This window comes from Mesoplodon bidens (genome assembly GCF_964165515.1).
Source record: "Mesoplodon bidens genome assembly, contig: HAP1_SCAFFOLD_238, whole genome shotgun sequence".
In the NCBI taxonomy this organism is placed as follows: Eukaryota; Metazoa; Chordata; class Mammalia; order Artiodactyla; family Ziphiidae; genus Mesoplodon; species Mesoplodon bidens.
The window spans coordinates 526387-553970 of record NW_027671924.1 but is presented as its reverse complement, the minus strand read 5'-3'; the positions used below and the strand labels follow the sequence as shown (position 1 = coordinate 553970).

The window sequence follows — 27584 nt, the reverse complement described above, 5'->3', positions numbered from 1 at the left end:
CAGAGGCTGACTCATTTTCCGCTGCTCTTGGAACAACGTGCAGGACTGTGACAGTGGAGGCGGACCTGGAGAAGGAAAACGCAGGCAGTGAAACTACGACTGAAGCGGCTCGGGGTGCACGAGCACCCGCCCCGCGCTCCACAAGAGACACCTGTGGGAGACCCGTCCTTTCACCTTCAGAAGGGCCTGTGAGAATAAGGAGGGAGCAACCACCCTCAGGTCTGTAACTCCCACGTGACTCTGGTACCTGAGGGGATACTTTATTTTTCCGTAGCGAGTGTACATTGAATCCTATTAAAATAAACCTCCGTCATTAAATATGAAATTAAAAAACGCTTATAGTTTATCTCTTCTCAGTCTGTTAACAACTTAGATCAGAACATCCACAGGATACCCAGAATAAAGGGACACACTCAGGTGCGTTTCAGTCTTGCAATGATTTGTACAAACTTTACAAACTTAAGTGCGACGCTCGAAAACATCTTTTATTAAAGCTGACTTTAAGTGGACAGAACACCTGCCCTAGGAGTTTGGAGTCCTGTGAGCGACCCCACGTGCACACCCGGTGAGGGTCTAGGACAAGTCATCTCCCTTCTCAGGCCCCATCGCTTCCTTCCTCACCCGAGGCAGCAGGACAGAAGCCCTGCAGACTCATCCTGCACCGATTACACTGGGCGACTCCACAGGGCACAACCCAGGGGGGCGGCGGACGCTTACATTACACAACCAAGGTGCTGACGCGCCTTGAGACACACGTGCGAGATGCCGAGACGGCGACAGGAGGGGGAGGACGAGGAGGAGGGGGAGGATCGGGGTTGGACGGAGGGGAAGACGCGGCACGTCCCGGCCGAGCCTGTGGACCCTGCTCCCCCAGGACACCCGGAGCTCACAAGTCCCAGGGGAGCCCCATCTGGAGCAGCCAGCCCTGTCCTCCAGCCCGGCCCCTCCACCTCCGGGAAGCGGTCAAACCCTCCAGGTGGCTCTACCGCGGGGCCCGGGGCGGGCTACCCCAAGCCCTGCTCTTCAAGGGCAGCAGGCTCCACAACCAACTACAGGCCTGCAGACGCAACACCTACCCCGTCGGGACTCGCTCACTGGCCCCGGGCTCCCGAGGCTCCGGTCCGGGGGCTGCTCCTCGGGCGCGCTCCTCTCTCGGGGTCCCTCCGCTCCGCCTCCCAAGACCACTGGGCCAGAGGAGCCGGCTCTGGGCCCACGTCCCTCCCGGGACCTCGCTTGGCCCCGCGCTGCACATGGTCGGGCACTGCACCGCTGCCGGCCGCCCGGCCACTCCGGCCCAAACGCGGGCTCCGCAGCTCGAGCTCGGAGGTCACAGTTCCAGCCTCCGCCCGGCCCACGCGAACCCTCGCCCCCACAGCCCGCTCCCGCGGGCTGCCGGCCGGCCCGGACAGCGTACCGCCCCGCAGGCCCCGAAATGCTCGCCCGCAAGAGGCCAAGACGGGGGAACGACGGCCAGCGACGACCTGGGCACGCACAGGAAGCGGGGGCGGGGCGGCGACGGTGCGCGTGCGCCAACACGCACAAATCATGAGGCGCACCTGCGCAGGCGGACGCCCGAAATCCGCCTGCCAAAGCCCGCCAGGAGCACGGGACAAGTACCCGGACTCCAGAAGCCTCCCAGAAGTCTCCGTGCCGTCAAGATAGTGAACGTATGAAATGTCTCCTTCTCATCTGGCGCTCAAGTGCTGCTGTGCTGCGAGGGTGTGCCGCCTGGACCAGGGACTCCATTGCCCATTTGTCTTCACTCCTGTTAGGGATCAAGGAAAGGTGTGGCCTCAAGTGGGGGCTGTGTGATGGTCTCCAGGGTCCCTGGTCCTTTCCCGGCCCTGGGACATTTCGGGTTACATCTGAGATTCCCCCACCACCAGGAGAGGGGAAGGAGGGTATCATGTTCGCTTAACTGAAACGCTACAACTTTCATTCAAATCCTAGAATACAATAAATGCCCAGCCATGACACAAACTAATATTGCCCACGGAAGGAAAAGAAAATAGAAACTGTAGCTGTTTAGATTACACAACCAACGCATTAAAAACTGTACGAAAATCAGAACGTACACACAAACCGAAAACAGAAAACAGATACCTGGGATCTTACCTCTTAAAGAGGATACTGTTTATGTTAGGTAAAAATATCATTTTTCAAAAATGGAATCAGAAGGGTAATGATTTATCACTATTTATCACTGGGGCTGAAATAATATAACTGTGTTCTTGGCCAACTGTTCCTTAAAAGCTGCTAGGGGAAAAGGTAAAAATAAAATCTCCAGGGACTTCCCTGGTGGTCCAGTGGTGAAGACTCCTAGTTTCCACTGCAGGGGGCACGTGTTTGATTCCTGGTTGGGGAACTAAGATCCCGCATGCTGTGCAGCACAGTCTCATTAATTAATTAATTAACGAACACACAAAATAAAAATAAAAAATCTCTCGCCAACCGAGAAAATCCTCTCCACAAATGTAGAGAGAAAGAAAACGGTTTTACTGTTGAATAACCATTAAACCAGACTGTGCTGTGCACCCACAGGTGAACCACTAATGTTTGTGCAAATGAAATCAACCTCACCTTTTTTTTTTTATAGCTCAGCAGATAAAATCTGTTGCATACAGGTTCTCAAGATAAACGGGAACTTGCCTCATGGGAATAGACTTGACACCACCATAAAAATGGCATACATTCTTTCAGAGTACATCCTAAATTCACCTGGTCATCTCGGTGGTTGTCCATGCTAGTTAATACCCTTTATCCAAAGGAGAAAGACAACTTCTCCTATCTCTAGGACAAGCACGTACTTATAGCTCAGAGGAAAGTGCCTAACACCTAGCCTAAACTCCCCTGGTGACAGACAGATAAAGAAGATAGCTCTCAGGTCCTTAACATAAACATTCCTGGGTTGTAATGCTGGCAAGAGACTGATTTAGCTTTTAAAAAGATTTAGATACTTACGAAAGGGACAGAGGAAGTATTTCTATTACAAGCGTCTTGAGGAAATCCTCTAAAAACGGAAATAAGAAGTGATGATTCATGCAAATGAATAAGCACCTAACCCATTCCTGATTTCCCCAGCTGAACTGCCACATTAAATGAATCCTGCACAAAATGTGTGCTTCTCCAAAACTGCTCTTGGAAGTGGCTGCTTAGAGCCATGAATGGTCTTTTCCAGTTCTTGCTGCTGCTGACTGTGGCCTCTGCCTGAATTCTCACCGATGAAATGCTGCTTGTGTGGGAATGACAGCGACCACACCTCCTCTGAGCCTGAGCCTGGCAAACCTCCAGGGCGCATTTCTCGCATTTTCCAAGTTCACCACGTAAGGACATCAGCTACACAGAGTACCTTGCTGGGAAGCGCCTTGGAAGGGCAGTGCGCCCATGAGCACGCCACCAGGCCTCCAGTTCTCACCTCACCCACGTGCACTGACCGTGTCTCAGAAGACTGGGGTGGCCTGTGAACCTCAGCTGCTGTGCCCACCTCCACACCTCACTCTATCCCTTCAGCCCAGAGACATGCTGGGCTCCCCAGCCCCCTGCCCTGGACACTCTCTGGAAGTCTTTCTATTACAAGCTGTCTTGAGGAAATGCTCTAAAAAAGGGAATAATAAGTACGGAGTCATCCCAATGAACAGGATGTCCAGCAGTGAGCTGATGTCTCTCACGACTCACCCCTCTCTCCAAAAGGCGAAAAACTGTCATTTCATACATTTCCCCCTTTTTAAAGTTGTTGAAGCTAGGAGGGTAAACCTGGACCCTGCGATTTCACCTTGACCAGAAGCAGCAATGGCCACCTTTTAGTTTGCTTTCATTAAGATCTCTTCATATATATGGAGATTTACAATATAAAGCTTTCTCTTTTTGTATCTGCATTTCTATTAAATACAGATATTTTCCCTACTTTGTCACTTATCTATTTTTATTGAAGTATACTTCGTTTGCAATATTTCAGGTGTACAGCAAAGTGACTCAGTTACATGTATTTATGTAAGAATATATGTATTCTTTTTCAGGTTCTTTTTTCCATTATGGGTTATTACAAGATATTGAACATAGTTCCCTGGGCTATACAGTAGGTCCTTACTGTTTATCTGTTTTACATATAAAAGTGTGTATCTGTCAATCCCTGTTCTTTATCTTTTTAACTTAATTTTTTACTCTCACATTCTGTTATACAGACACTTAAAAAGATATTTTGTGTTCAAATCTTTCACTTTCACTTCATACTTTTCATCAGCTTGGACACTGTACTTGAAGAAGCCTTTCCCATCCTGCATTTCCTAAGTAGTTGCCTGTGTTTTCTCCTGTTTATTTTGGGTCTCTTAACATACCAATTTTATCAAGATAACTGGCACCCATCTTCAGGATTTGTAAAATCATTTTACTCTTAAAGTCTCTCAACCATTTTTTTCAACACTAACACATCTACCACAACCAGGAAACGCACTGTTTAAGAAGAAAACTCAAGTTTGTAATCTAACAGAAAAGGACAGGCTCTTCTTTGAAGCTCAGCGACACGTCTTAATTTAAAGGCAGGGGAGGGACTTCCCTGGTGTTCCAGTGGTAAAGAATCCGCCTTCTAATACAGGGTACGTGGGTTCAAAGCCTGGGAACGCTGGTCCGGGAGCTAAGATCCCACACGCCACGGGGCAATTAAGCCCGCGTGCTGCAATTAGACACGATGCAGCCTAAGAGAGATAAATAATTTTTTACAAATAAAAATAAAAAAATAAAGGCAGGGGAAGCAGGAAAGTGACCGTCTCATGTGAATTCCTTCTTATTCAAAATACAGGTCGTAGCAGTTTACTTGGGCTGCGTCACAAAATACGACACACTGGCGGGCTTAAGCAACACAAATGCACTGTCCGACATTTACGCAGGCTGCAAGTCTGAGATCAAGGTGTCAGCAGGGTTGGTCCCCTCTGAGGGCTGTACGGGAGGATGTGCTCCAGGCTTCCTGGTGGAGAGGGCGGTTTCCTCACAAGCACATGCACTATGTATGTACCACGTAGGTGCCTGGGCTGAACTCCGATCCCAGGGCTGCTCATCTGGAGCAGCACCAGGCCGCTGGAGGGCTTGTCACGGACCCGTTGGCAGGAGGACTGCAGGCTGACACAGACGTCTGCTCAGCTGTGGACCCATGGCCCGGCCACAGCCCTGCCAGAGGCTGCCTGGTTGAAATCCAGGTCACGGTTCACCTCCCTCCTGCTTATTGCATTCAACGATGCCTTGAAGACCCCCTACTGCACCAGCCTGGGTGGCACATCCCACCCAGTCATTTCCACATCAGAAGCATGTCCATTGAGAAGGTTAAAATTAGGCCCTGGCTCAGTGCTGTGGAATTAGAATCTGTGAGGCTGGGTCCAGGCATCTGTGTTGGAATATTTTCTCCACGGGACTCTCATGCCCAAAGGACTGTATTGACAAAGCCCTTCTGCTTCACCCCACTGATATTTCTGCACTAGAGCTACAGCCGTTGTTGTATTAAACTGCATCCGCAGGAGGAAGAGAGAGGAGGAGAGGTGACAGTTCTGCTGATCTCCAAACACGCTGTTACGGAACCACACTTGGGTCCACTCGCCCGCACGCACTAAAGCCAGTCTACGGACACGGGTCACGGTGAAGGAAAGTGCCGCGTTTATGGCAGGGCAACAAGCAAGGGGTCCAGGTATCTAGGGCTCAAAAGGCCCCCACTCCCCCGTGGCTTTCAGGGAAAGGTGTTTACAGATGGGGTGAGGCTGTCGGTGGGAATGTACACTGGTGCTGCCGCTATGCAGAACAGTGTGGAGGCTCCTCAAAACACTAAAGCTAGAGCTACCGTAGGACCCAGCAATCCCACTCCTGGGCATATACCCAGAGAAAACCATAATTCAAGAAGACACACGCACCCCAATATGTATAGCAGTACGATTTACAATAGCCAAGACATGGAAGCAACTTAAATGTCCATCGACAGAGGAATGGATAGGGAAGATGTGGTACATATGTGTGATGGAATACTACTCAGCCATAAAAAAGAATGAGATTATGCCATGTGCAGCAACATGGATGGACCTAGAGATTATCAGACTAAGTGAAGCATGTCAGACAAAGACAAATACCATATGCTACCACTCCTGTGTGGAATCTAAAACAGTGATACGAATGAACTTCTGAACAGAACGGAAACAGACTCACAGACATAGAAAAAAACCTTATGTTTACCAAAGGGAAAAGGTGGGGGAGAGGGATAGATCAGGAGGTTGGGGCTAACATATGCACACAACTATATATAAAACAGGAAATCAACAAGGACCTCCTGTAGAGCACAGGGATCTCTACTCAATATTCTGTAGTAACCTAGGGAGTTCCCTGGTGGCCCAGAGGTTAGGATTCTGGTCTTTCACGGCCGTGGCCCGGGTTCAATCCCTGGTCAGGGAACTGAGATCCTACAAGCCACACAGCACCACGAAAAAAAAGCAAAATTCGGTAATAACCTAAATGGGAAAACAATCTGAAAAAGAATAGATATCTGTGTCCATATAACTGAATCACTTTGCTGTACACCGGAAACTAACACAACACTGTAAATCAACTATACTCCCAATATAAAATTTAAAAAATGTTTAAAGTGAATTACAAACGAGTGGGGTGAGGGAGAGGAGGTTGAGGGGTGTGTGGTCAGCTTGTGGACATTCTTCCGATTGGTTGGTGGTGAGGTAATCTGAGGTCAACATCATCAACCGGCTGGTTCCAGCTGCTCTGGGGTCTACGTGCTTGTGGGCAGCATGCAGTTACCTTCCTCCCCCCTGCTGGGGGCTTCAGTCTCTGCAAAACAGCTCCAAGGACGTGGCTCAGAACAGTATCTACAGCCCTCAAGGAGGAACTAAAGGTCCTTGACTTTGTTTAACGGCTACACTAGTATTATTTGGTCTTTTGGGACTCTTTTCCTTTCTTTTGGCACTTTCTCCCTTCTCTGATTAAATTGTTTGTTTCCAACTCATGGAAGGCTAGGAGGCTAAAATTTTCTAAAGACAAGAAGCAGGCAGAAGACATGGGGAGAATCCGTCCCAGGAAGGCCCCACAAGGTCCTGCTCACTTACAACATCACATTCAATCTGGGCTGTTTACGCCATTTTGGGACAACATACCAACACATCTTAAGATGGGTCCCACCCGACTGTTGCACATTTGGACAAGGTGCGGTGGGGTGGGATTATGCAAATCCAGATCTGAAGACTAGATAAAGCAATCAGGGTATTTCACAGTATACAAGAGAAATTTTCATGGGGACAGAATACCAACCTTCTAATATTTGAAAGCCTGTTAGCCAAGAGGGAGAGTGAACTTCTGTTTTGTTATACAAGGACCCAATCAGCTGTGATGGTTGAAAGCATGATGAACGCAAATCTGAATTCATTTGCCTCCTAACAATGCAACGTCTACAGCAGAGGGACACAGGTCCTCAAGCAGCAGTGCTTTTCCCAGCAGTGCAGACCCTGAGGAGAGCCAGGCTGTGGCAGCTCTGGAGGACCTCAGACACTCTTTGCACGGCCTCTGAGACCTAGAACATCTCAGAAAGTCCACGAGTGCAAACCAAAGAGACACTCAGTCCCTGCACCTTGGATGAACTGATTTGACTCTACGTATGCATTGCTTGGGCTAATTAGAAATATGGAAGTGATCAGAAGACAGAATAAACCTCTGGGCACATCCTGAACAACAGAGATACTTCTCATCAAAGTCCAAACAATAATTCAAAAGCAAGATTCAGAGCCAAAATGTGGAAACAAACCAAGTGTTCACTGACAGATGAATGGATCAAGAAAATGTAGTGTGTATATTCACACAACAGATATTATTCACCCACAAACAGGAAGGAAAGTTTCTAATTGATACAAAGACCATTTATGTATTTTTCAAAGATTGACATTTCTTTGTATGAACAGTGAAAATTTAACAATTCCACTTTTAAGAGGAAAGGTTAGTGTTTCTTTGTAGAAACAATTAAGTCTCAGCAGTAGAGGCATAAGCACACACGTGCACACAGAGTAAACAGAATAGCGCCCCGCTACCTCCCCGCAATCTGATCCCCCGATGAGCCCTGCTGATTCTCCCTCCAAATATAGAGAACCTGTTTACTTCTCTCCATCTTCTCAGACATCGTCTTCCTGGACTACCACGCCAAATTCCTAACCTTATCTGGGTCTCCCGACTTCCACTCTTACTGAATCCCCACCCCATCCATTTATGCAGCAGCCAAAATCAATTGTTCCTCTTTCAGTGCAAACTGGATCAGGACACCTCTCATTCACTGCTTTCCCACTGCACTTGGCAAACATCTGAACTTCTTCAGACCCACGGTTTTATTTCCTTCTCACTCACTGTGTACTGTCCACACTGGCTTTGGGGTCTAGGAAGGAAATTTTGACACAGGCTACCACACAGATGACACGCGAAGACGTTAAGCTAAGTGGATAAGTCAGATACAAATGGACAAATGTTACATGATTCCACTTCTGTGAGGTCCCCAGATGGGTCAAATTCATAGAGACAGAAAGTGGAGTGGTGGGTGTCAGGGGCTGGGAGGGGGGTGGGGAGTCAGTGTTTAATGGGGACAGAGTTTCACTTGGACAGGATGAAAACATTCTGGAGATGGATGGTCGGGATGGTTGCACAACAATGAGAATTCTTGTTTTCCTTCCTTAAGATTTTTGTTTTACTTATTTTCGGCTGCGTTGGGTCTTCGTTGCTGGGCGCAGGCTTTCTCTAGTCGCGGCGAGCGGGGGCTACTCTTCGGTGCAGTGTGCAGGCTTCTCATTGAGGTGGCTTCTCTTTGCGGCAGAGCATGGGCCCTAGGCGCGTGGGCTCAGTAGTTGTGGCTCGCGGGCTGAGGAGTTATGGCTTGCAGGCTCAGTAGTTGTGGCGCACGGGCGTTAGGTGCTCCGCGGTATGTGGGATCTTCCCGGACCAGGGCTCGAACCTGTGTCCCCTGCATCGGCAGGCGGATTCTTGACCACTGTGCCACCAGGGAAACCCAAGAAAAAAGGCAAGACTCAGACCCCAAGGGGAGGAGTGGAAGTACGAGTTGGGAGGTTCAGAAGAAGCTTCCAGTGACACTGCATGACCCTGAGTTGGCTATTTTCTTCTCTGCATCTCGGCTACCATATACTTCCTACCCTCATAGAAAAATAACCTGTCTGGAATTGGAAATTTTTCCATTTAGTCTTTTTGTGCATGTGACATTTTTATTCAGAAAAATCATCTGTGTTGAACTGGAGTTTTTTCCATTTAGTATTTTGTACATGTGACATTTTTATTCAGGTAGTGAAATCTCTGGGTCAACAGTGATACCACATTCTCAAGATTTTGATAAGTAGACTAGAACTTCTTAACTGGAATCAAGGGGCAGGCTTTGGATAATCCATGGACTTTGTGACATCCAAAGCTGACCTTTTTGTGTGTGTGTGTGTGTGTGTGTGTGTGTTTGTAGACACCCTTTGAAGGGTACGTGAGCACCTGTAGTTTTCTATGATTTTAGCTTCTCCAAATGGCTCTTGGACTCAAAGGTGCCTGAGGGGAGCGGACGTGTACTCCCCCAGTACAGAATTCTGAACGCAGTGTCAGTAAACATTCAGCCAAAGAGCTTTGCCAAATTGCGTGTTTTAACGTAACTTTTTAATCCACTGAGTCGATGTACCTGGGATCTTTTTTTACATACTTATCTCACTCTTTATTTATTTTTTTTTGGGGGGGGTACGCGGGCCTCTCACGGTTGTGGCCTCTCCCGTTGCGGAGCACAGGCTCCGGACGCGCAGGCTCAGCGGCCATGGCTCATGGGCCCAGCCACTCCGCGGCATGTGGGATCTTCCCGAACCGGGGTACCAACCCGTGTCCCCTGCATCGGCAGGTGGACTCTCAACCACTGCACCACCACGGAAGCCATTATCTCACTCTTATAAGGCAGAAACGTTGCTGCTTCCCCTAAGTTTCCTTGTCCCTCTCCCCACTCTCCCACCAGGCCGTGGAAGAGGAATGGGAGGGAGAGGGAGAGTCCACCAGGGAGAGGACAGTGCACCTGCTGGGAAGCGGTAAAGAGGGGTCCAGGGTGGGAGGGAGGGAGACACAAGAGGGAGGGGATATGGGAACAGTGTATATGTATAACTGATTCGCTTTGTTATAAAGCAGAAACTAATACGCCATTGTGAATCAACTGTACCCCAATAAACTTGTAAAAAAAATTAGAACTACCATATGACACAGCATTTTCATTCCTGGATATATATCGAAAAAAATAAAACCAAAAAACATTAATTTGAAAAGATATATGCACCCTAATGTTCATGGCAGCATTATTTACAATTGACAACATATCGAAGCAAGCTAAGTGTTTATTAAGAGACGAATGGGTAAGGAAGATGTGATATATATATATATACAATGGAATACTACTTAGCTAAAAAAAAATTTTGTTTGAATTGAAATTGTATCAAGTATCTTTTCCGACCTCAACGCTATGAGACTAGACATCAATTACAGGAAAAGAGCTGTAAAAAAATACAAACGCATGGAGGCTAAAGAATACACTACTCAATAACGAAGTGATCACTGAAGAAATCAAAGAGGAAATTAAAAAATACCTAGAAACAAATGACAATGGAGACACGACGACCCAAAACCTATGGGATGCAGCAAAAGCAGTTCTAAGAGGGAAGTTTATAGCAATACAATCCCACCTTAAGAAACAGGAAACATCTCGAATAAACAACCTAACCTTGCACCTAAAGCAATTAGAGAAAGAAGAACAAAAACATCCCAAAGTTAGCAGAAGGAAAGAAATCATAAAAATCAGATCAGAAATAAATGAAAAAGAAATGAAGGAAACGATAGCAAAGATCAATAAAACTAAAAGCTGGTTCTTTGAGAAGATAAACAAAATTGATAAACCATTAGCCAGACTCATCAAGAAAAAAAGGGAGAAGACTCAAATCAATAGAATTAGAAATGAAAAAGGAGAAGTAACAACTGACACTGCAGAAATACAAAAGATCATGAGAGATTACTACAAGCAACTCTATGCCAATAAAATGGACAACCTGGAAGAAATGGACAAATTCTTAGAAATGCACAACCTGCAAAGACTGAATCAGGAAGAAATAGAAAATATGAACAGACCAATCACAAGCACTGAAATTGAAACTGTGATTAAAAATCTTCCAACAAACAAAAGCCCAGGACCAGATGGCTTCACAGGCGAATTCTATCAAGCATTTAGAGAAGAGCTAACACCTATCCTTCTCAAACTCTTCCAAAATATAGCAGAGGGAGGAACACTCCCAAACTCATTCTACGAGGCCACCATCACCTTGATACCAAAACCAGACAAGGATGTCACAAAGAAAGAAAACTACAGGCCAATATCACTGATGAACATAGATGCAAAAATCCTCAACAAAATACTAGCAAACAGAATCCAACAGCACATTAAAAGGATCTTACACCATGATCAAGTGAGGTTTATTCCAGGAATGCAAGGATTCTTCAATATACGCAAATCAATCAACGTGATACACCATATTAACAAATTGAAGGAGAAAAACCATATGATCATCTCAATAGATGCAGAGAAAGCTTTCGACAAAATTCAACACCCATTTATGATAAAAACCCTGCAGAAAGTAGGCATAGAGGGAACTTTCCTCAACATAATAAAGGCCATATATGACAAACCCACAGCCAGCATCGTCCTCAATGGTGAAAAACTGAAACCATTTCCACTAAGATCAGGACCAAGACAAGGTTGCCCACTCTCACCACTCTTATTCAACCTAGTTTTGGAAGTTTTAGCCACAGCAATCAGAGAAGAAAAGGAAATAAAAGGAATCCAAATCAGAAAAGAAGAAGTAAAGCTGTCACTGTTTGCAGATGACATGATACTATACATAGAGAATCCCAAAGATGCTGCCAGAAGACTACTAGAGCTAATCAATGAATTTGGTAAAGTAGCAGGATACAAAATTAATGCAAAGAAATCTCTGGCATTCCTATATACTAATGATGAAAAATCTGAAAGTGAAATCAAGGAAACACTCCCATTTACCACTGCAACAAAAAGAATAAAATATCTAGGAATAAACCTACCTAAGGAGACAAAAGACCTGTATGCAGAAAATTATAAGACACTGATGAAAGAAATTAAAGATGATACAAATAGATGGAGAGATGTACCATGTTCTTGGATTGGAAGAATCAACATTGTGAAAATGACTCTACTACCCAAAGCAATCTACAGATTCAATGCAATCCCTATCAAACTACCACTGACATTTTTCACAGAACTAGAACAAAAAATTTCACAATTTGTATGGAATCACAAAAGACCCCGAATAGCCAAAGCAATCTTGAGGACGAAAAATGGAGCTGGAGGAATCAGGCTCCCTGACTTCAGACTATACTACAAAGCTACAGTAATCAAGACAGTGTGGTACTGGCACAAAAACAGAAAGATAGATCAATGGAACAGGACAGAAAGCCCAGAGATAAACCCACGCACATATGGTCACCTTATCTTTGATAAAGGAGGCAGGAATGTACAGTGGAGAAAGGACAGTCTCTTCAATAAGTGGTGCTGGGAAAACTGGATAGGGACATGTAAAAGTATGAGATTCGATCACTCCCTAACACCATACACAAAAATAAGCTCAAAATGGATTAAAGACCTAAATGTAAGGCCAGAAACTATCAAACTCTTAGAGGAAAACATAGGCAGAACACTCTATGACATAAATCACAGCAAGATCCTTTTTGACCCTCCTCCTAGAGAAATGGAAATCAAAACAAAAATAAACAAATGGGACCTAATGAAACTTAAAAGCTTTTGCACAGCAAAGGAAACCATAAACAAGACCAAAAGACAACCCTCAGAATGGGAGAAAATATTTGCAAATGAAGCAACTGACAAAGGATTAATCTCCAAAATTTATAAGCAGCTCATGCAGCTCAATAACAAAAAAACAAACAAAATCCAAAAATGGGCAGAAGACCTAAATAGACATTTCTCCACAGAAGATATACAGACTGCCAACAAACACATGAAAGGATGCTCAACATCTTTACTCAGTAGAGAAATGCAAATCAAAACTACAATGAGATATCATCTCACAGCAGTCAGAATGGCCATCATCAAAAAATCTAGAAACAATAAATGCTGGAGAGGGTGTGGAAAAAAGGGAACACTCTTGCACTGCTGGTGGGAATGTGAATTGGTACAGCCACTATGGAGAACGGTATGGAGGTTCGTTAAAAAACTACAAATAGAACTACCATATGACCTAGCAATCCCACTACTGGGCATATACCCTGAGAAAACCATAATTCAAAAAGAGACATGTACCAAAATGTTCATAGCAGCCCTATTTACAATAGCCCGGAGATGGAAACAACCTAAGTGTCCATCATCGGATGAATGGGTAAAGAAGATGTGGCACATATATACAATGGAATATTACTCAGCCATAAAAAGAAACGAAATTGAGCTATTTGTAATGAGGTGGATGGACCTAGAGCCTGTCATACAGAGCGAAGTAAGTCAGAAAGAGAAAGACAAATACTGTATGCTGACACATATATATGGAATTTAAGAAAAAAAAATGTCATGAAGAACATAGGGGTAAGACAGGAATAAAGACACAGACCTACTAGAGAATGGACTTGAAGATATGGGGAGGTGGATGGCTAAGCTGTGACAAAGTGAAAGAGCGGCATGGACATATATACACTACCAAACGTAAGGTAGATAGCTAGTGGGAAGCAGCCGCGTAGCACAGGGAGATCAGATCGGTGCTTTGGGACCGCCTGGAAGGGTGGGATAGGGAGGGTGGGAGGAAGACGCAAAAGGGAGGGGATATGGGAACATATGTATATATATAACTGATTAAATTTGTTATAAAGCAAAAAAAATAAAAAAATAAAGATGAAGAAAAAAAAAAAGAATAAAATTTTGCCATTTATGACAAAAAAAAAGAGGGGTCCGGATACCTTGAGGGGGGTTTTGGAGGACGGGCAGAGGTTGGGTCAGTGGCAGGAGATACCATTTACCCCGATCCCTGGGACAAGTGCACGCATAGGTCTGACAGTTACTTGTGTTTTCCTTCAAACTTGTTTCCTTCAAACTCTGATGATGACATCAGAGGCTTCCGACCTTCCCGATTGGATGGACCAGACTCCTTGGTGCTTGGCAGCAGTAGTAGACAACAGAATCTCGCCAGAGCTTCTCTCCACTGACAGTTGCCCCGCAGCTTGGAGAAGGGACGACCACTTGTGTTTAGCCCAAGTCCAGAAGAAGAGTTGGGACAAAGCAGAGTCTAGGCTTCGAGGAAGGGAAGAGTCTGGGAGACATCAGGGACAATTGTCAACCGACTTCCCAGGCTGAGGAGCTGAACTCCCAGTCCAGCTCTTCAGGGTACCCCATGGAGTTGACTGTCTATGAAGAAAGCCCAGGACCATCAGGTGAGGGAGCTGGCATGAGAAGGAATTTCAGAGATTTGACCAGTAAGGAGGAAAGGGTACAGAGGTCGGGAAGGAGCACCTGCATAAGGTGCCTATGAAAGAAAGGAGACATTCAGAGAGCCAGGGATTGAGGGAGGAGAGCACAGGAGCTGGGGACACGGAACACCTGGGGAGCAAGAAACAGGGTTAGGAGATGAGATCCAAGGATGAGAGAAGAGGAGAGAGGAAACAAGGGGAGGGTTCTTTTTTTTTATTCCTGGTGGGAGAAATTATCTACCATGAGAAAGAGTTTCGAGAACGGGAAGCTGGACAAATGACAAAGAGTCAGGGGAGGGATAGGTAGATATGGACAGAGAAAGATGGAAAGATGACTTGGGGCAAGGTCAGCGGTCTGTGAGACTGGAAAGCACGGGCAGGGAGGCGGAGTCGGGGTGGGGTTGGGTGGTCACCAGTGGCTGGATTCCCAAGACGAGAGCGTCATACTGCAGTCTCTTCTCCTTCGTCAGCTCCCTGGGCTGGTTGCAGCCCCCCGCCTCAGCGTCCCGGCTGTAAGAGGAAGAGGTCAGTGGCGTTCAGAGCGGAGGTGGAGGGCAACACGGCCGCTGAGGCCCAGGACACCTGGGTCGTGGAGTCGTTCAGTGGGCTCAAGATGAAGCTGAAGCGAGAGCGGGTGTCTTCAGTGCTGCCTGAGCACCACGAGGCCGACACCTGGGTCGTGGAGTCGTTCAGTGGGCTCAAGATGAAGCTGAAGCGAGAGCGGGTGTCTTCAGTGCTGCCTGAGCACCACGAGGCCGACACCTGGGTCGTGGAGTCGTTCAGTGGGCTCAAGATGAAGCTCAAGCAACAGCGGGTGTCTTCAGTGCTGCCTGAGCACCACGAGGTCTTCAAGTGGATGCTTGGTAAGGACCCACCGCCCTGCCCAGCAACCTCCAATCCTATACTTGAAAAACAAACAAACCAAAACTTCCCATGACTACACTTTCCCAGTGGAAAAGAATTCCCTGCTACTTGGTGCGCTCTCCGTCCCTGGCGGACTGTCTACGGATAAAGGATACGGGGGACACATAAAAGATACAGGATGAGGTTAGACTTAGAAATGATACAAGACTAGGTTAGATTTAGAAATGATACAGGATTAGGTTCCCTTGGTTTCAACTGTACCCGAGACTCTAGCTCTTACTGGCCTTTTGAATCTTACTGGCATGTTCGGGGTGGAGGGAGGAGGGGCTGACAAGCCATCTTCACCCCCTGACATGACTGTCAATTGAGACATTGGCTGAGAGTATCTTGATGCCCTCTGCAGGTACGTGAATGCATGATGAAGGGGCATCACTCCCTGTCACTCGGCCCCCACAGAAGGGGAGTCACCCCCTTTCCTCCCACAGTGAATGGTCTTCCCTCCCCTCTTTCCGTCAGCTTCACCCTGGGCCACATCTTGGCATTTCCCCAGGGGGGCGCGGTTCACCCTCTTGGCTCTGGAATGCTCCCACGACAGCCCTGTTCCCACTGGCAACATCTGCCCTTTTTTCACAGAGGATCCCATCGTTAAGAAATTCCTCGCCTGGGACAAAAACCTGGAAGTATCTGACAAGGTAAGTCACCCACTGAGATGGATTCCTGCTCCAGCGCCTGTTCTAGGTGGGCGCGCTGGGTGCTTTCTACACCCACGTTTCCACTCCCCTCCTAACCTCATGCCTTGTCAACACTTCCCTCCAGGGGCCTCGAGGTCCCCTCTGGGATCTGAGCCCCAGGAGTGACCCTTTGGTGGTTGCTGCCTAAGTCCCCTCTCCTCTCAGATCCTGGGGACTCACCTTGGCTCCGGTTCATCGAACACCGTCCTGTGCCCGCGGCCCTAAGTCCACGCCCTCAATCCCACAGCCTCCCACCCTTGGAGCGCCGCCAACTCTGACCTTCTGTCCTCTCCCCTTCCCCAAATAATCAGGCTCACCCCACACGCGGGTCTCTCCTCCAAGTGGCACCACCCATTCCTCGTCCCCTGCTCCCTTCTCCCTCCCACTCTTTCTCCTCTTCCAGGATGTGACCTCTCTCCTACGTTTTTTCCCCTCTTTCCATCAGTATCTCCTGTCGATGGTGATAGCGTATGTCAGCCGGGCCGGCCTCTTCTCCTGGCAATTCCAGATAATCCATTTCTTCATAGCTCTGTGAGTACCTTGCTCCATCCCCGCCATCAATATTCAACACCCTGGGAGGGCAGAGGGAGAGATGTGGGGCTCTGACCTTTCATCTATTTTTTTAAACCCCTTTGTACTGACTCTAGGTGTGAAAATGACAGGATTACGGTACCGTGGTTTCTTTTTCAAACCATGTTCTGTTTTTTATAGCATTCATTGTCAAAACAAACTACCCTAATGTCAATTAAAACACTGAAAGAAACAAAGCAAAACGCGAAACTTTCCTAAGAGGAGAAGAAGAAAGAACTGACACCATCCTGCCCCCGAGTAACAGACTTGAGACGTTTCCGGTTCGAATTCTCCGGTCTCAGGTCTTCCGACATCAGCACCAAGTGTGATTATCTTCCGTTTCTGCATTCCCACGACAAATGCCACAATCGGGGCCCGTATCACATAGCGCGGATTTGGTGTCAAATGCTCCCCACTGATGTTTCTTCCAAGTCTCCCAAGCCAGTTGGCTCTATTTGCCTGAACATCCTTCCAAAACACAGGTCTGACCGCTTCACACAATTTCATTGGCTAATGACATGCCAAATCAAGGCCAGAGTTCTGCGTTGGGATTTAACTCTCTCTGCAATCTCCAGCACACCGTCCTGATACTTTACTCCTGTGTTTCACTGCTCCTTCCAAATACCCTGCCCTCTAAGTTTCTATTGAGCTTTCTATCCAGGTATCTTTGCCATACATTTATCTGAAGAAAACGACCCTATCCTTAAAGTGGGTTCAAACACCAAAACCTTCACGATGCCCGATCTCCCTAACTTCTGCATCCCAGAGGCACTTTAGTTCAAATTGTATTATAATGTGATGCTTTGCATTATAGTCATTTCTTATCTCCCCCCTTCCCCTTCCCCGGTCCCACTAGACTAGACACCACGTGGAAGGCAGGTCTCGTCAAAATGTCAATGCATTCCCAAAACACTCAGCACAATTCTTTTCATTGGGCAAATGTTTGTTATTGTGAGACTTCTAGGTAATCAGTATTGCATTTGGCCATGAGATAAAATGTTCATTCATTCATTCATTCATTCATCTAACAAACCTTATAAAGTACACCCTACATGCTGGGGAATATGAGGTGGTGGGAACAGAGATTCACAAAAGGCTGTTGAATTCATGCATCAATATGAACCAAGCCCTAAATGTGTCATTTGCTAAGAGAGGGATGAATGCAGAAACAGATCAGATCAGCTCCTGCCCTCAGGAACTGTACATGTACCTACAACATAGGAAGAGAGGTGTGTGCACATAAAACAAGTTGAAGGGAACGGGGGGTTTGGATCGTGTCCTCATCATCAAGGTGTGAGAGGCACCCTTCTGAAGGTCCTGCCTGGCAGTGGCTCCCTGATGACTGGGCGGCTCCCGGTGACGCTGGGCAGGGCTGGGTGGGTCGTGTGAGGATGCTCAGCCTGCCTCTTTTCTGGGAAGCTGATCTCAAGTGGAGGCCCTTCCTGTCCTGATGACAGCGACCTGATGTCTTTCCCCAGCTATGTGGCCAGCGACATGGAAGAGAACAACCAGGCCCCCAAGCAGGCCATCGTTTCGTTCCTCTATGGAAAGAACAGCTCCCAGCATGCCTTGTTCCACAAACTGCGTTCCCAGTTCATCCGATCCATGGGCTGGAAGACATGGGTCACTCGGGAAGAGTGCGAGCAGGTGGGTGGGCTGTGGCGGTCTCGGGGAGGGGGAGGGACGGAGAGGAGGTGGGGATCATGGGGGACTCGGTTTGGGACCTGGGGACAGACGAGAAAGAACCGGAGGCGGGGCAACGGGAGGCAGCGGCATCCTCATTGCCAGGGGCTGTTTGTCTTTCCAGATCCAGGCTTTTGATCCAGAGCTCTGGGTGTGGGGAAGAGATCGCGCCCTCTTGCCCCAGAGGCCCCAGGACCACGCAGGCCTGAGGTCATCGGCCTGCGCAAAGGTAGGTCTGCGTGCGCAAAGGTGCGGGTGGAATGACGTGTTGTCTACTGAGGAAATCGGAGGAATCCCACTGCTGGACCCACATCACCTCTCACGCTATGAAGGGGGCCAGCCAGGCACACAGCCACGTGCCGACTCTGCGCCAGCCACGGACTGACAGCCACACACAGACACCAGCACCGCGAGGCCCGTGGGCACCAGACATCGGGGAAACCAGTTTGTCCCAGACGCATGGGTCTCACTGAAGTTATTTCACCCAAAGCAACTGGGTCCAAATAACAGCTTTGACGAGATGGTGATTCTTTTCCATATACTGTGTTTCCAGTTTCTCTTTTTCATTCATTTTTGGCCTTACATCCCTCAGGGTTATGGGTTCTAGCATTTAGCTACAACAGAGTAAATGTCTACAAACAGGATATTAGATAGAACAGCCCACACGTTCAATAAGAAAAGATGAATTATGACTAGCTTTATATTCATCCAAATTTACTTTCAAATTGCCTATGGCCAGATCACCTGTGACTCTTTATTCCCCCTGACTCACCACTTCTGGACCAATGATTCCTCTAGTACAATTCACCTTTTCCCCCTCACGTTTATGGTCAAGGGGGTTTATCACAACGACTGAAGGTTAAGGAATGCCATCTTCAGCATGGCTTATTACAATTGACACATTAGAGTTCTAGATGTGGGCAGAGGATTGAGCAAACATTTGGGTTAAGTCTTGCAAACTAGCTGTCTTAGTCCATTCAACCTGCCCTACTACAGACCGCGTTGCTTAGAAACAACACAGCATGGTCTCTTTTACAAGGGCAATAATCTCATTCATGAGGGCTCTACCCCATGACCTAATAACCTCCCAAAGACCCCACCTCCTAAGACCAGCACCTTAGGGGTTAAGATTTTAAGATTTCAACATAAGAATTTTGGGGGACACAAACATTCAGCACATAACACTAACCAAGTTTAGGGCTGAGTATTATTTAAACATTAGGATCCAGGGACTTCCCTGTTGGCACAGTGGTTAAGAAACCGCCTGCCAATGCAGGGCACACAGGTTTGAGCGCTGGTCCGGGAAGACCCCACATGCCGCGGAGCAACTAAGCCCGTGCGCCACAACTACCGCACCTGCGCTCTAGAGCCCACGAGCCACAACTACTGAGCCTGCGTTCTAGAGCCCGCAAGTCGCAACTACTCAGCCTGTGCGCCTAGAGCCCGTGCTCCGTAACAAGAGAAGCCGTCAGGAGAAGCAACAGAGAGTAGTCCTCGCTCACCACAACTAGAGAAAGCCCACACACAGCAACAGAGACCCAATGCAGCCAAAAATAAAAGAAAGAAAATAAGTAAATAAATGAAAACTTAATAATAACATAGACATTAGGATGCAGGGTTAGGGTTAGGGATCCGGCCTCAGGTCTCCTGGTCCATGATGTTGACTTGTCAGTGATGTCTGTAGTGTGCTTCCAAGTTCAGAATTTAAGTGGTGCCAAAGGACCAAGGTGAGTTAAGACTAAAGCAGCATTCTCCAAATGCCAGCTCCCTGAGCAGAATCACCTGGAGTCTGGGCTATAAAGCAGATTACTGGGCCTGACCTTGGGTGTATTCAGTAGTTTTTGGAGTCAGGGTCACCAAAGTCCAAGAATCGCACTTGAAAACAATGAATGGTTCAGGACTGGGGTTCAGAATGGAGAATTTGAGATAAAACTCCAATCATAAATGAGTCTCAATTCTGGTTAGAATTGACTAAGAATGTGAAAACCTTTATATCTGGACAGTTGCCACTTTGAAATCTGACATCCTTGCTCCTTCTCTTACTTCCAGATCACAGAGCCCAGGAGAGATGAGGATGTTCAACAAGAAGTCAATCCAGACACTGACGACAGCCGTGAAGAAGGAAGGGAGAAGCCTCTTGTGCAGATCATCGAGAAGAAGCCAGCATCTTCTAGAATGAGCGGAGGCCAGTTTTCGTGTTATACTCCTAGGAGCGGGGCGTGCTTCTAGGAGTCTGTGGCAGGACAATAAGAAAACAGGGTTTATTCAGATTCTACCCTTTTGGAAGGCACCACCTCAATTTTCAGATCATTTCATTTCCATCTCCCCTGAGACGAACATTGGAGGTCCCATTTTTTGTACACTTGTTTGCCCCAGTCTAGAAGCATTTGAAGGTGGAGTGTAGCGGCTCAGAATAGGAGGGAATAACATTAAAATATATAATTAGAAAAATATATATATATATATAATTACAGCCACAGGGTCATGACTCATGACTTAAGTTTCACTGGCTTATTTTGAAAATGTCACCTATAAAATTATTGTATTTTTATATTTTATGTTTATATATTTATTTTAAATAGTTTTGAAATAGTCTTCATTTTGAAACATCTTATTACTACAAACTTTTGTGATGAGAACTGTAGCTGTTGTATATTTACACATATATACAATTTTACTCACATTTTCAAGAGAGATTGTTGATTTTATCTATTACATAATATTTCCATTCTACTTATGGCATAGTGGGTATTTCCTCCCAATTCTTGTAAGCATAAATTTGTATTTTCTTAGTTCTCATTATTGAATTGTGGGAATTCAGTCCTAATTTTTTAACTTGCCTCAGCATGTTTGTATGTTATTTTAGATTGTTCAAGAGTACTGTGCGATGCAGCTTTTGGGGAACTGTACAATAAAGATGAAAGTCTTCTCATAGTCAGGATGTGTGTGGTCATTACCAGTTGGCTTCGCCTCTTTGCTGTCCAACGAGGTGTTGCTTAATGGCGTTGTGATTATCCAACCACATTTCTTAACTCTGAAAAATAGTCCTCAATTATTTTTCATGTAGAGAAAACTACAGAAGATGAGGCAGGTCTTGCATCATTCAGGACTCCAATACTGAGAGACAACTCTTGGGTAAAAGGAAAGATAGCTTTATTGAGGAAGCCGGCAGTCCAGAAGAGAGGTGGACTCATGTCCCGAAGAACCAACTCTCCCCTCCTGAAGTTTTGCTTGAGGACTATACAGGGAAAAGAGAAAGGGGCTACATGTTGAAGAGAGGGTTACAGGGTGCGTGATCAGCTCACGGTCATTCTTCTGATTGGTCAGTGGTGAGGTAACGGGGACTCAACATCATCAGCCTTCTGGTTCCAACTGGTCTGGGGTCTACGTGCTTGTGGGCAACATGCAGTTAACTTCTTCCACCTGCTGGGGGTTTCAGTCTCTGCCAAACAGCTCCAAGGACGTGGCTCAGAATATTACCCAATAGCCCTTGAGGAGGAACTAAAGGTCCTTGACTTTGTTTAACAGCCAAGAGATGATTATTTTGTCTTGGCTGTTTTTTCGGCCTCGCCACGCAGCTTGCAGGATCTTAGTTCCCTGATCAGGGATCGAAAACAGGCCTCTAGCAGTGGAAGCGCAGAATCCTAACCGCTGAAGTGCCAGGGAGTTCCTGACAGTAGACTTTAAAATAAAAAAAAAAAACAGACCAAAAGGAACACAGTTTTAAGGAAGCTTAACTTTCTCAGAAATGCAGAAATTTTGTTGTGCATTTATTTTCTTTCTTTTTTTCCCCCAATACATTTATTTATATATTTATTTATTTTTGTCTGCGTTGGGTCTTCGTTGTTGCACGTGGGCTTTCTTTAGTTGCAGTGGAGCGGGGGCGACTCTTCATTGCGGTGCGTCGGCGTCTCCATGCAGTGGCTTCTCTTGTTCCGGAGCATGGGATCTAGGCACGTCGATTCCAGTAGTTGTGGCTCACGGGCTCTAGAGGTTTTTTATGTTTTGCAAGTATTCATCAAATGTTTATTGCTTGAATGAATGACAAATAATTTCTTCCAACAATCTTCAAACTGCTTAACACTATGACAATATTTAGCGTTTCAAATTTCACATGACCTTAGTCTTTCTGTGCTCTAGTTTCTAAAAGCACGTGGGATCTTCCCGGACCAGGGCTTGAACCAGTGTGCCCTGCACTGGCGGGTGGATTCTTCACCAAGGAGCCACCAGGGAAGTCCCTGTACATTTATTTTCAAAAAAATAATAAGGCCGGATGAATTCAGAACTAGGTGCAGAAACCTCTTCCAGTGAGATACAGAATCTCTGCTGTTTAGGCAGATTTAGAGAACAACTTTTCCAACCACTTATTAAAGAGACCAATACTCCATGAAAAAAATTTATCATTTGTACAGAGAGAAAACCAAACTCCAGCTTTGCATCAATATAATATTTGCTACTAAGAGAACCATAAGCTCTTTTTTGAAAATCTCTGGAATAAACATCAAAACTGAGCTGCCTTCGGCTCAGACAAATAAAATTCCCTTTCTACCCGTCTCCTACAACTTTCTATACTCATTCAGGTTGTGTCCTTCACTATCCTCTTTCTGGTGCTGGAACAATCAGTCATTTTACTTTAGGACCAAACTATTTTTGTTCCTGTTAATAAACAAAACTACATCGCATTATCTTGCATACAAAGTTGTACCTCTCGGTTGCTGGAACCAAGGAGGACCATGCAGGGCCCTTCCATGTCCCCTGCCTCTTGTTTGTAAAATAGCTGCAGTCTCCCAGGCCTCCCCTGAGTCACCAAAGAACAGGTTCAAGCAGTTACTGATTAGGACAACAGCAGTCACAGAATCTTTAGTTCCTCCCGAAGGACGTAAGTAACAGTGTCAGACACACACTCCTAACTTGTTTTGCAGATACTAAAACCACTACAAGAGGAGAAAGCTAACTGTATGATGACCAGACTGGAGCTATGACACAAGCTGCTCCATCTTGAGCAGACCTGAACCAATGGCTTACACAATTCCAGGAACTGGCCTCAAGGAAATGGGAACAAACCAACACTGGAATTGAAGATTAACTGTGCCTGAAACAATCAACATGACACTGACCACACCGCTGCATGACCAATTTCAAGAGGATGGTCAGAGCTGACTGTGCTACTCTGCATGGAGCCCCCACCGGCACAGCCCAGAGACTTCCCGTCTTTTCCCTATCAACCCCTTTTCCCTCTCATTGGCAACTGGGAGATGGTATTGGGGACACTAGCCCACCATCTTCCCAGGTTGCCAGCTTCCTGAATAAAGCATCTTTCTTCTTCCACCAACCCTTGTCTCTGGAACACTGACTTCTGAGCGATGAGCAGCTGAACCTGAGTTCTGTTCCAGCCGATAACATCACTATGGGTCAAGTCTCATTCATAGTATATTAATACTAACTTTGAACCAAAGTTACTTCCATTTCACAAAGAAAACTAGGAGTGAATGATTGACAACTGCCCATCACACATCAGCATTTCAGGCTAGCAGAGCTCATGAACACACATAACACAACTTTACACAGCCACAAACATCCCTTACACAACTTATTCAAGTGGCAGAGACAAACACATTCATTAACACACCCACAGACAGAGCCTCTAGGTAACAAGTAAACATATGCAGCAAGAGCATATAACTTGAGATTATGCTTAGTAATCAATGCCTCAGGTTTCTGTCTTGCTTACAAATGACCTCGGTATCCAATGATTATCCAGTAAGTAACACAACTTAGTACCAGTTCAAGGGTTTACGTAAACTGAAGATCTGGGAATTTATCGACAAGCTAACACAGTAGAAAACATAGTTACTGTTGAAAGAAAGTTTGTCAGAATAAAAACTAAATGTGGTTAAACACAAACTTACATTTTTCATAACCTTAAACATTAAGTAGAAGTAATATGAGCTTAGTTGATGGGCACACCTATATAAATTTAGGAAGAACACACCCAAGTAGAATTGTTTTAAATGTATGCCTAATACTGATAAATAAGATACGAATAACTTTTTATTAAACCAAAAATATTAAACTAGCTTCATGTGTCAAAGATTTACCTAAATTATGTAAACTTGAAGTCTTTAAATTTCTGAGTTGATTTTTTTTTTTGGCTGCACCGAGGGGCTTGCTGGATCTTAGGTTCCTGACCAGGGACTGAACCTGGACCCTGGCAGTGAAAGCACCGAGTCCTAACCACTGGACCGCTGGGGAATTCCCTGACTTGATTTCAATAAGAATATTTTTCTAGCACATTTAAAGTATTAGAAGTTCTAATTCCTTTCTCTCTGAGAATTTTAGGGATATATAATTTTTATAAGCACATTTGTATCTTTGTAAGCCAATCAGGACAGAAACCCTTTAATTTAACAGACTCTACAATCTACTTTAATAGATCCAGAAGTAGGAAAACATTACATATTCGCACTGTCAGAGGTAAAGACCTTTTTGAATTATAGACACACAGACATACAGAGAAATGGAACTTTTACCTGCAGCTTTAAGTCTTAGACTTGGGTCAGGAATAAACACTCACCAGTCTAGATACTAAAGAGCCATTCTCATCCCATTGGGCAAGAGATTCTTAATTGATTTGAGCTTGTCAAAGTAGACAAATAGACAAACAGAAAAGACTAAGAAAAGACTAACAAACTAGATCCTCTGTTACCTCTCACCTAACTGAGATCAGTTCTGTAGAAACTTAATCCCTTTAGAGACCATCAAGTCTTCAAACGACAGAGCCAAACTCAGAACCACTGCTGCCACCAATGGGGAACCACTTAGCTGGAATCTGAGAACAAAGGAGAAACACAAAAGTAATAGAAGGGGAAACTAAAGAAACAGAAAGTGAGCCAAGTTCAAAGGCTGCTTGGGTTCACCCCTGGGAGAGGAGACAAGATGTACCTGGGCTTCACTGGCTCATGAAATACACCACTTGTTGCTGGGCTTTTACGGCTTTATTTACGTAGAACTGATATACAAAATCTAGCCCATGTTTAATGTATATAACTTGATGAGTTTGGACATATGCACACACCTGTGATACCATCACCACCATCACGATAATATACTCATCACTTCCAAAAGATTCCTTCTATCCCTCTGTGTGTGTGTATGTGTGTTAGAAAGACGTAACACAGCACCAGGTACATGAAAAGGTGCTCAACGTCACTAATCATCTGGGAAATGCAAATCAAAATCATCATGAGATACTACCTCACATCTCTTAGAATGCCTACAATTTTTTATTTTTTTTAAAAGATAAGAGTTGTCAAGGTGGTAGAGAAATCGTAACCCTTGCATATTGTACGCAGGAATGTAACATTGTGCAGGCACTGTGGAAAAGAGTATGTAGTTTTCTCAAAATCTTTTAAATAAAATTTCCATATGATCCAGCAATCCCACTTCTGGGTGTACAGGCCCAGCTCAGAGACACTGCAGCTTCAGTTCCAGAACACTGCAATGAAGCCAATACCGCCATAAAGCGAGTCACATGAAATTTCTGGTGTACCCGTGCATGAAAAGCTTCTGTTTACACTATACTGTAGTCTGTTAAGTGTGTGACAGCCTTGTGTCTAAACAAACAATGTACATACCTTTATTGAAATATACTTTGGGGAAGAGAAATATAGATCAATGGAACAGGATAGAAAGCCCAGAGATAAGCCCACGCACATATGGTCACCTTAGCTTTGATGAAGGAGGCAAGAATATACAATGGAGAAAAGACAGCCTCTTCAATAAGTGGCGCTGGGAAAACTGGACAGCTACCTGTAAAAGAATGAAATGAGAACACTACTAACACCATAACACAAAAATAAACTCAAAATGGATTGAAGACCTAAAGGTAAGGCCAGACACTGTCTAACTCATAGAGGAAAACACAGGCAGAACACTCTATGACATAAATCACAGCAAGATCCTTTTTGACCCACCTCCTAGAGAAATGGAAATAAAAACAAAAATAAACAAATGGGACCTATTCAAACTTAAAAGCTTTTCCACAGGAAAGGAAACCATAAATAAGACAAAAAAACAACTCTCAGAGTGGGAGAAAGTAGTTGTAAATGAAGCAACTGACAAAGGATTAATCTCCAAAATATACAAGCGGCTCACGCAGCTCAATATCAAAAAAACAAACAACTCAATCCAAAAGTGGACACAAGACCTAAATGGACATTTCTCCAAAGAAGATATAAGATTGCCAACAAACACATGAAAGGATGCTCAATGACACTAACCATTAGAGAAAGGCAAATCACAACTACGGTGAGGTATCAGCTCACACCACTCAGCATGGCCATCACCAAAAAATCTACAAACAATAAATGCTGGAGAGGGTGTGGAGAAAAGGGAACCCTCCCCCTGCACTGTTGGTGGGAATGTACATTGATACAGCCACTACGGAGAACAGTATGGAGGTTCCTTAAAAAACTGAAAATAGGGCTTCCCTGGTGGTACAGTGTTTAACAATCCTCCTCCCAATGCATGGGACATGGGTTCAAGTCCTGGTCCGGGAAGATCCCACATGCCGCAGGGCAACTAAGCCCGTGTGCCACAACTACTGAGTCTGCACTCTAGAGCCCGCGAGACACACCCACTGAGCCCGCATGCCACAACTACTGAAGCCCGCATGCCTAGAGCCCGCGCTCCACAACAAGAGAAGCCACCGCAATGAGAAGCCCGCGCACCACAACACTGAAGCACCTGCTCGCTGCAATTAGAGAAAGCCCGCGTACAGCAACAAAGACCCAACACAGCCAAAAATAATGAATAGATAAAAATACATAAATTTATACAAAAAAACCCCAACTAACAATAGAACTACCATATGATCCAGCAATGCCACTCCTGGGCATATACGCTGAGAAGTCCATAATTCAAAAAGAGACACGTACCACAATGTTCACTGCAGCACTATTTACAATAGCCAGGACATGGAAGCAACTTAAGCGTCCACTGACAGATGAATGGATAAAGAAGATGGGGCACATATATACCATGGAATTTGACTGAGCCATAAAAACAAATGAAATTGAACTATTTGTAGTGAGGTGGATGGACCTAGAGTCTGTGAAACAGAGTGAAGTAACTCAGAAAGAGATAAACAAATACCATATGCTAACACATATTTATGGAATCCAAAGGAAAAAAAGTGGTTCTGATGAACCT

General features: G+C 45.5%; 1 protein-coding gene and 1 long non-coding RNA gene across 4 annotated transcripts; one reads left to right on the top strand and one right to left on the bottom strand.

The window, feature by feature from the left end:
• On the bottom strand, window positions 1-27172 carry LOC308610826. 3 transcript variants are annotated; one of them, XR_014014661.1, is made up of 3 exons: window positions 26098-27172; window positions 25088-25203; window positions 1-65 (listed from the first exon to the last, which is right to left on the bottom strand). It is a non-coding gene; the product is annotated as an uncharacterized lncRNA (long non-coding RNA). The 3 variants fall into 3 exon arrangements; XR_014014662.1 differs by lacking the exon at window positions 1-65 and adding an exon at window positions 1622-1765; XR_014014663.1 differs by lacking the exon at window positions 1-65 and adding an exon at window positions 19942-20607.
• On the top strand, window positions 14195-18980 carry LOC308610830 (speedy protein E4-like; the record flags this gene model as incomplete). The annotated part of the gene is made up of 7 exons (XM_081259828.1): window positions 14195-14314; window positions 14409-14490; window positions 14997-15218; window positions 16024-16082; window positions 16567-16652; window positions 18170-18338; window positions 18499-18980. The coding sequence occupies 7 exons, from the start codon at window positions 14195-14197 to the stop codon at window positions 18757-18759; spliced, it is 999 nt and encodes a 332-aa protein (XP_081115954.1). The 3' UTR covers window positions 18760-18980.
• Window positions 27173-27584: the final 412 nt, after the last annotated feature.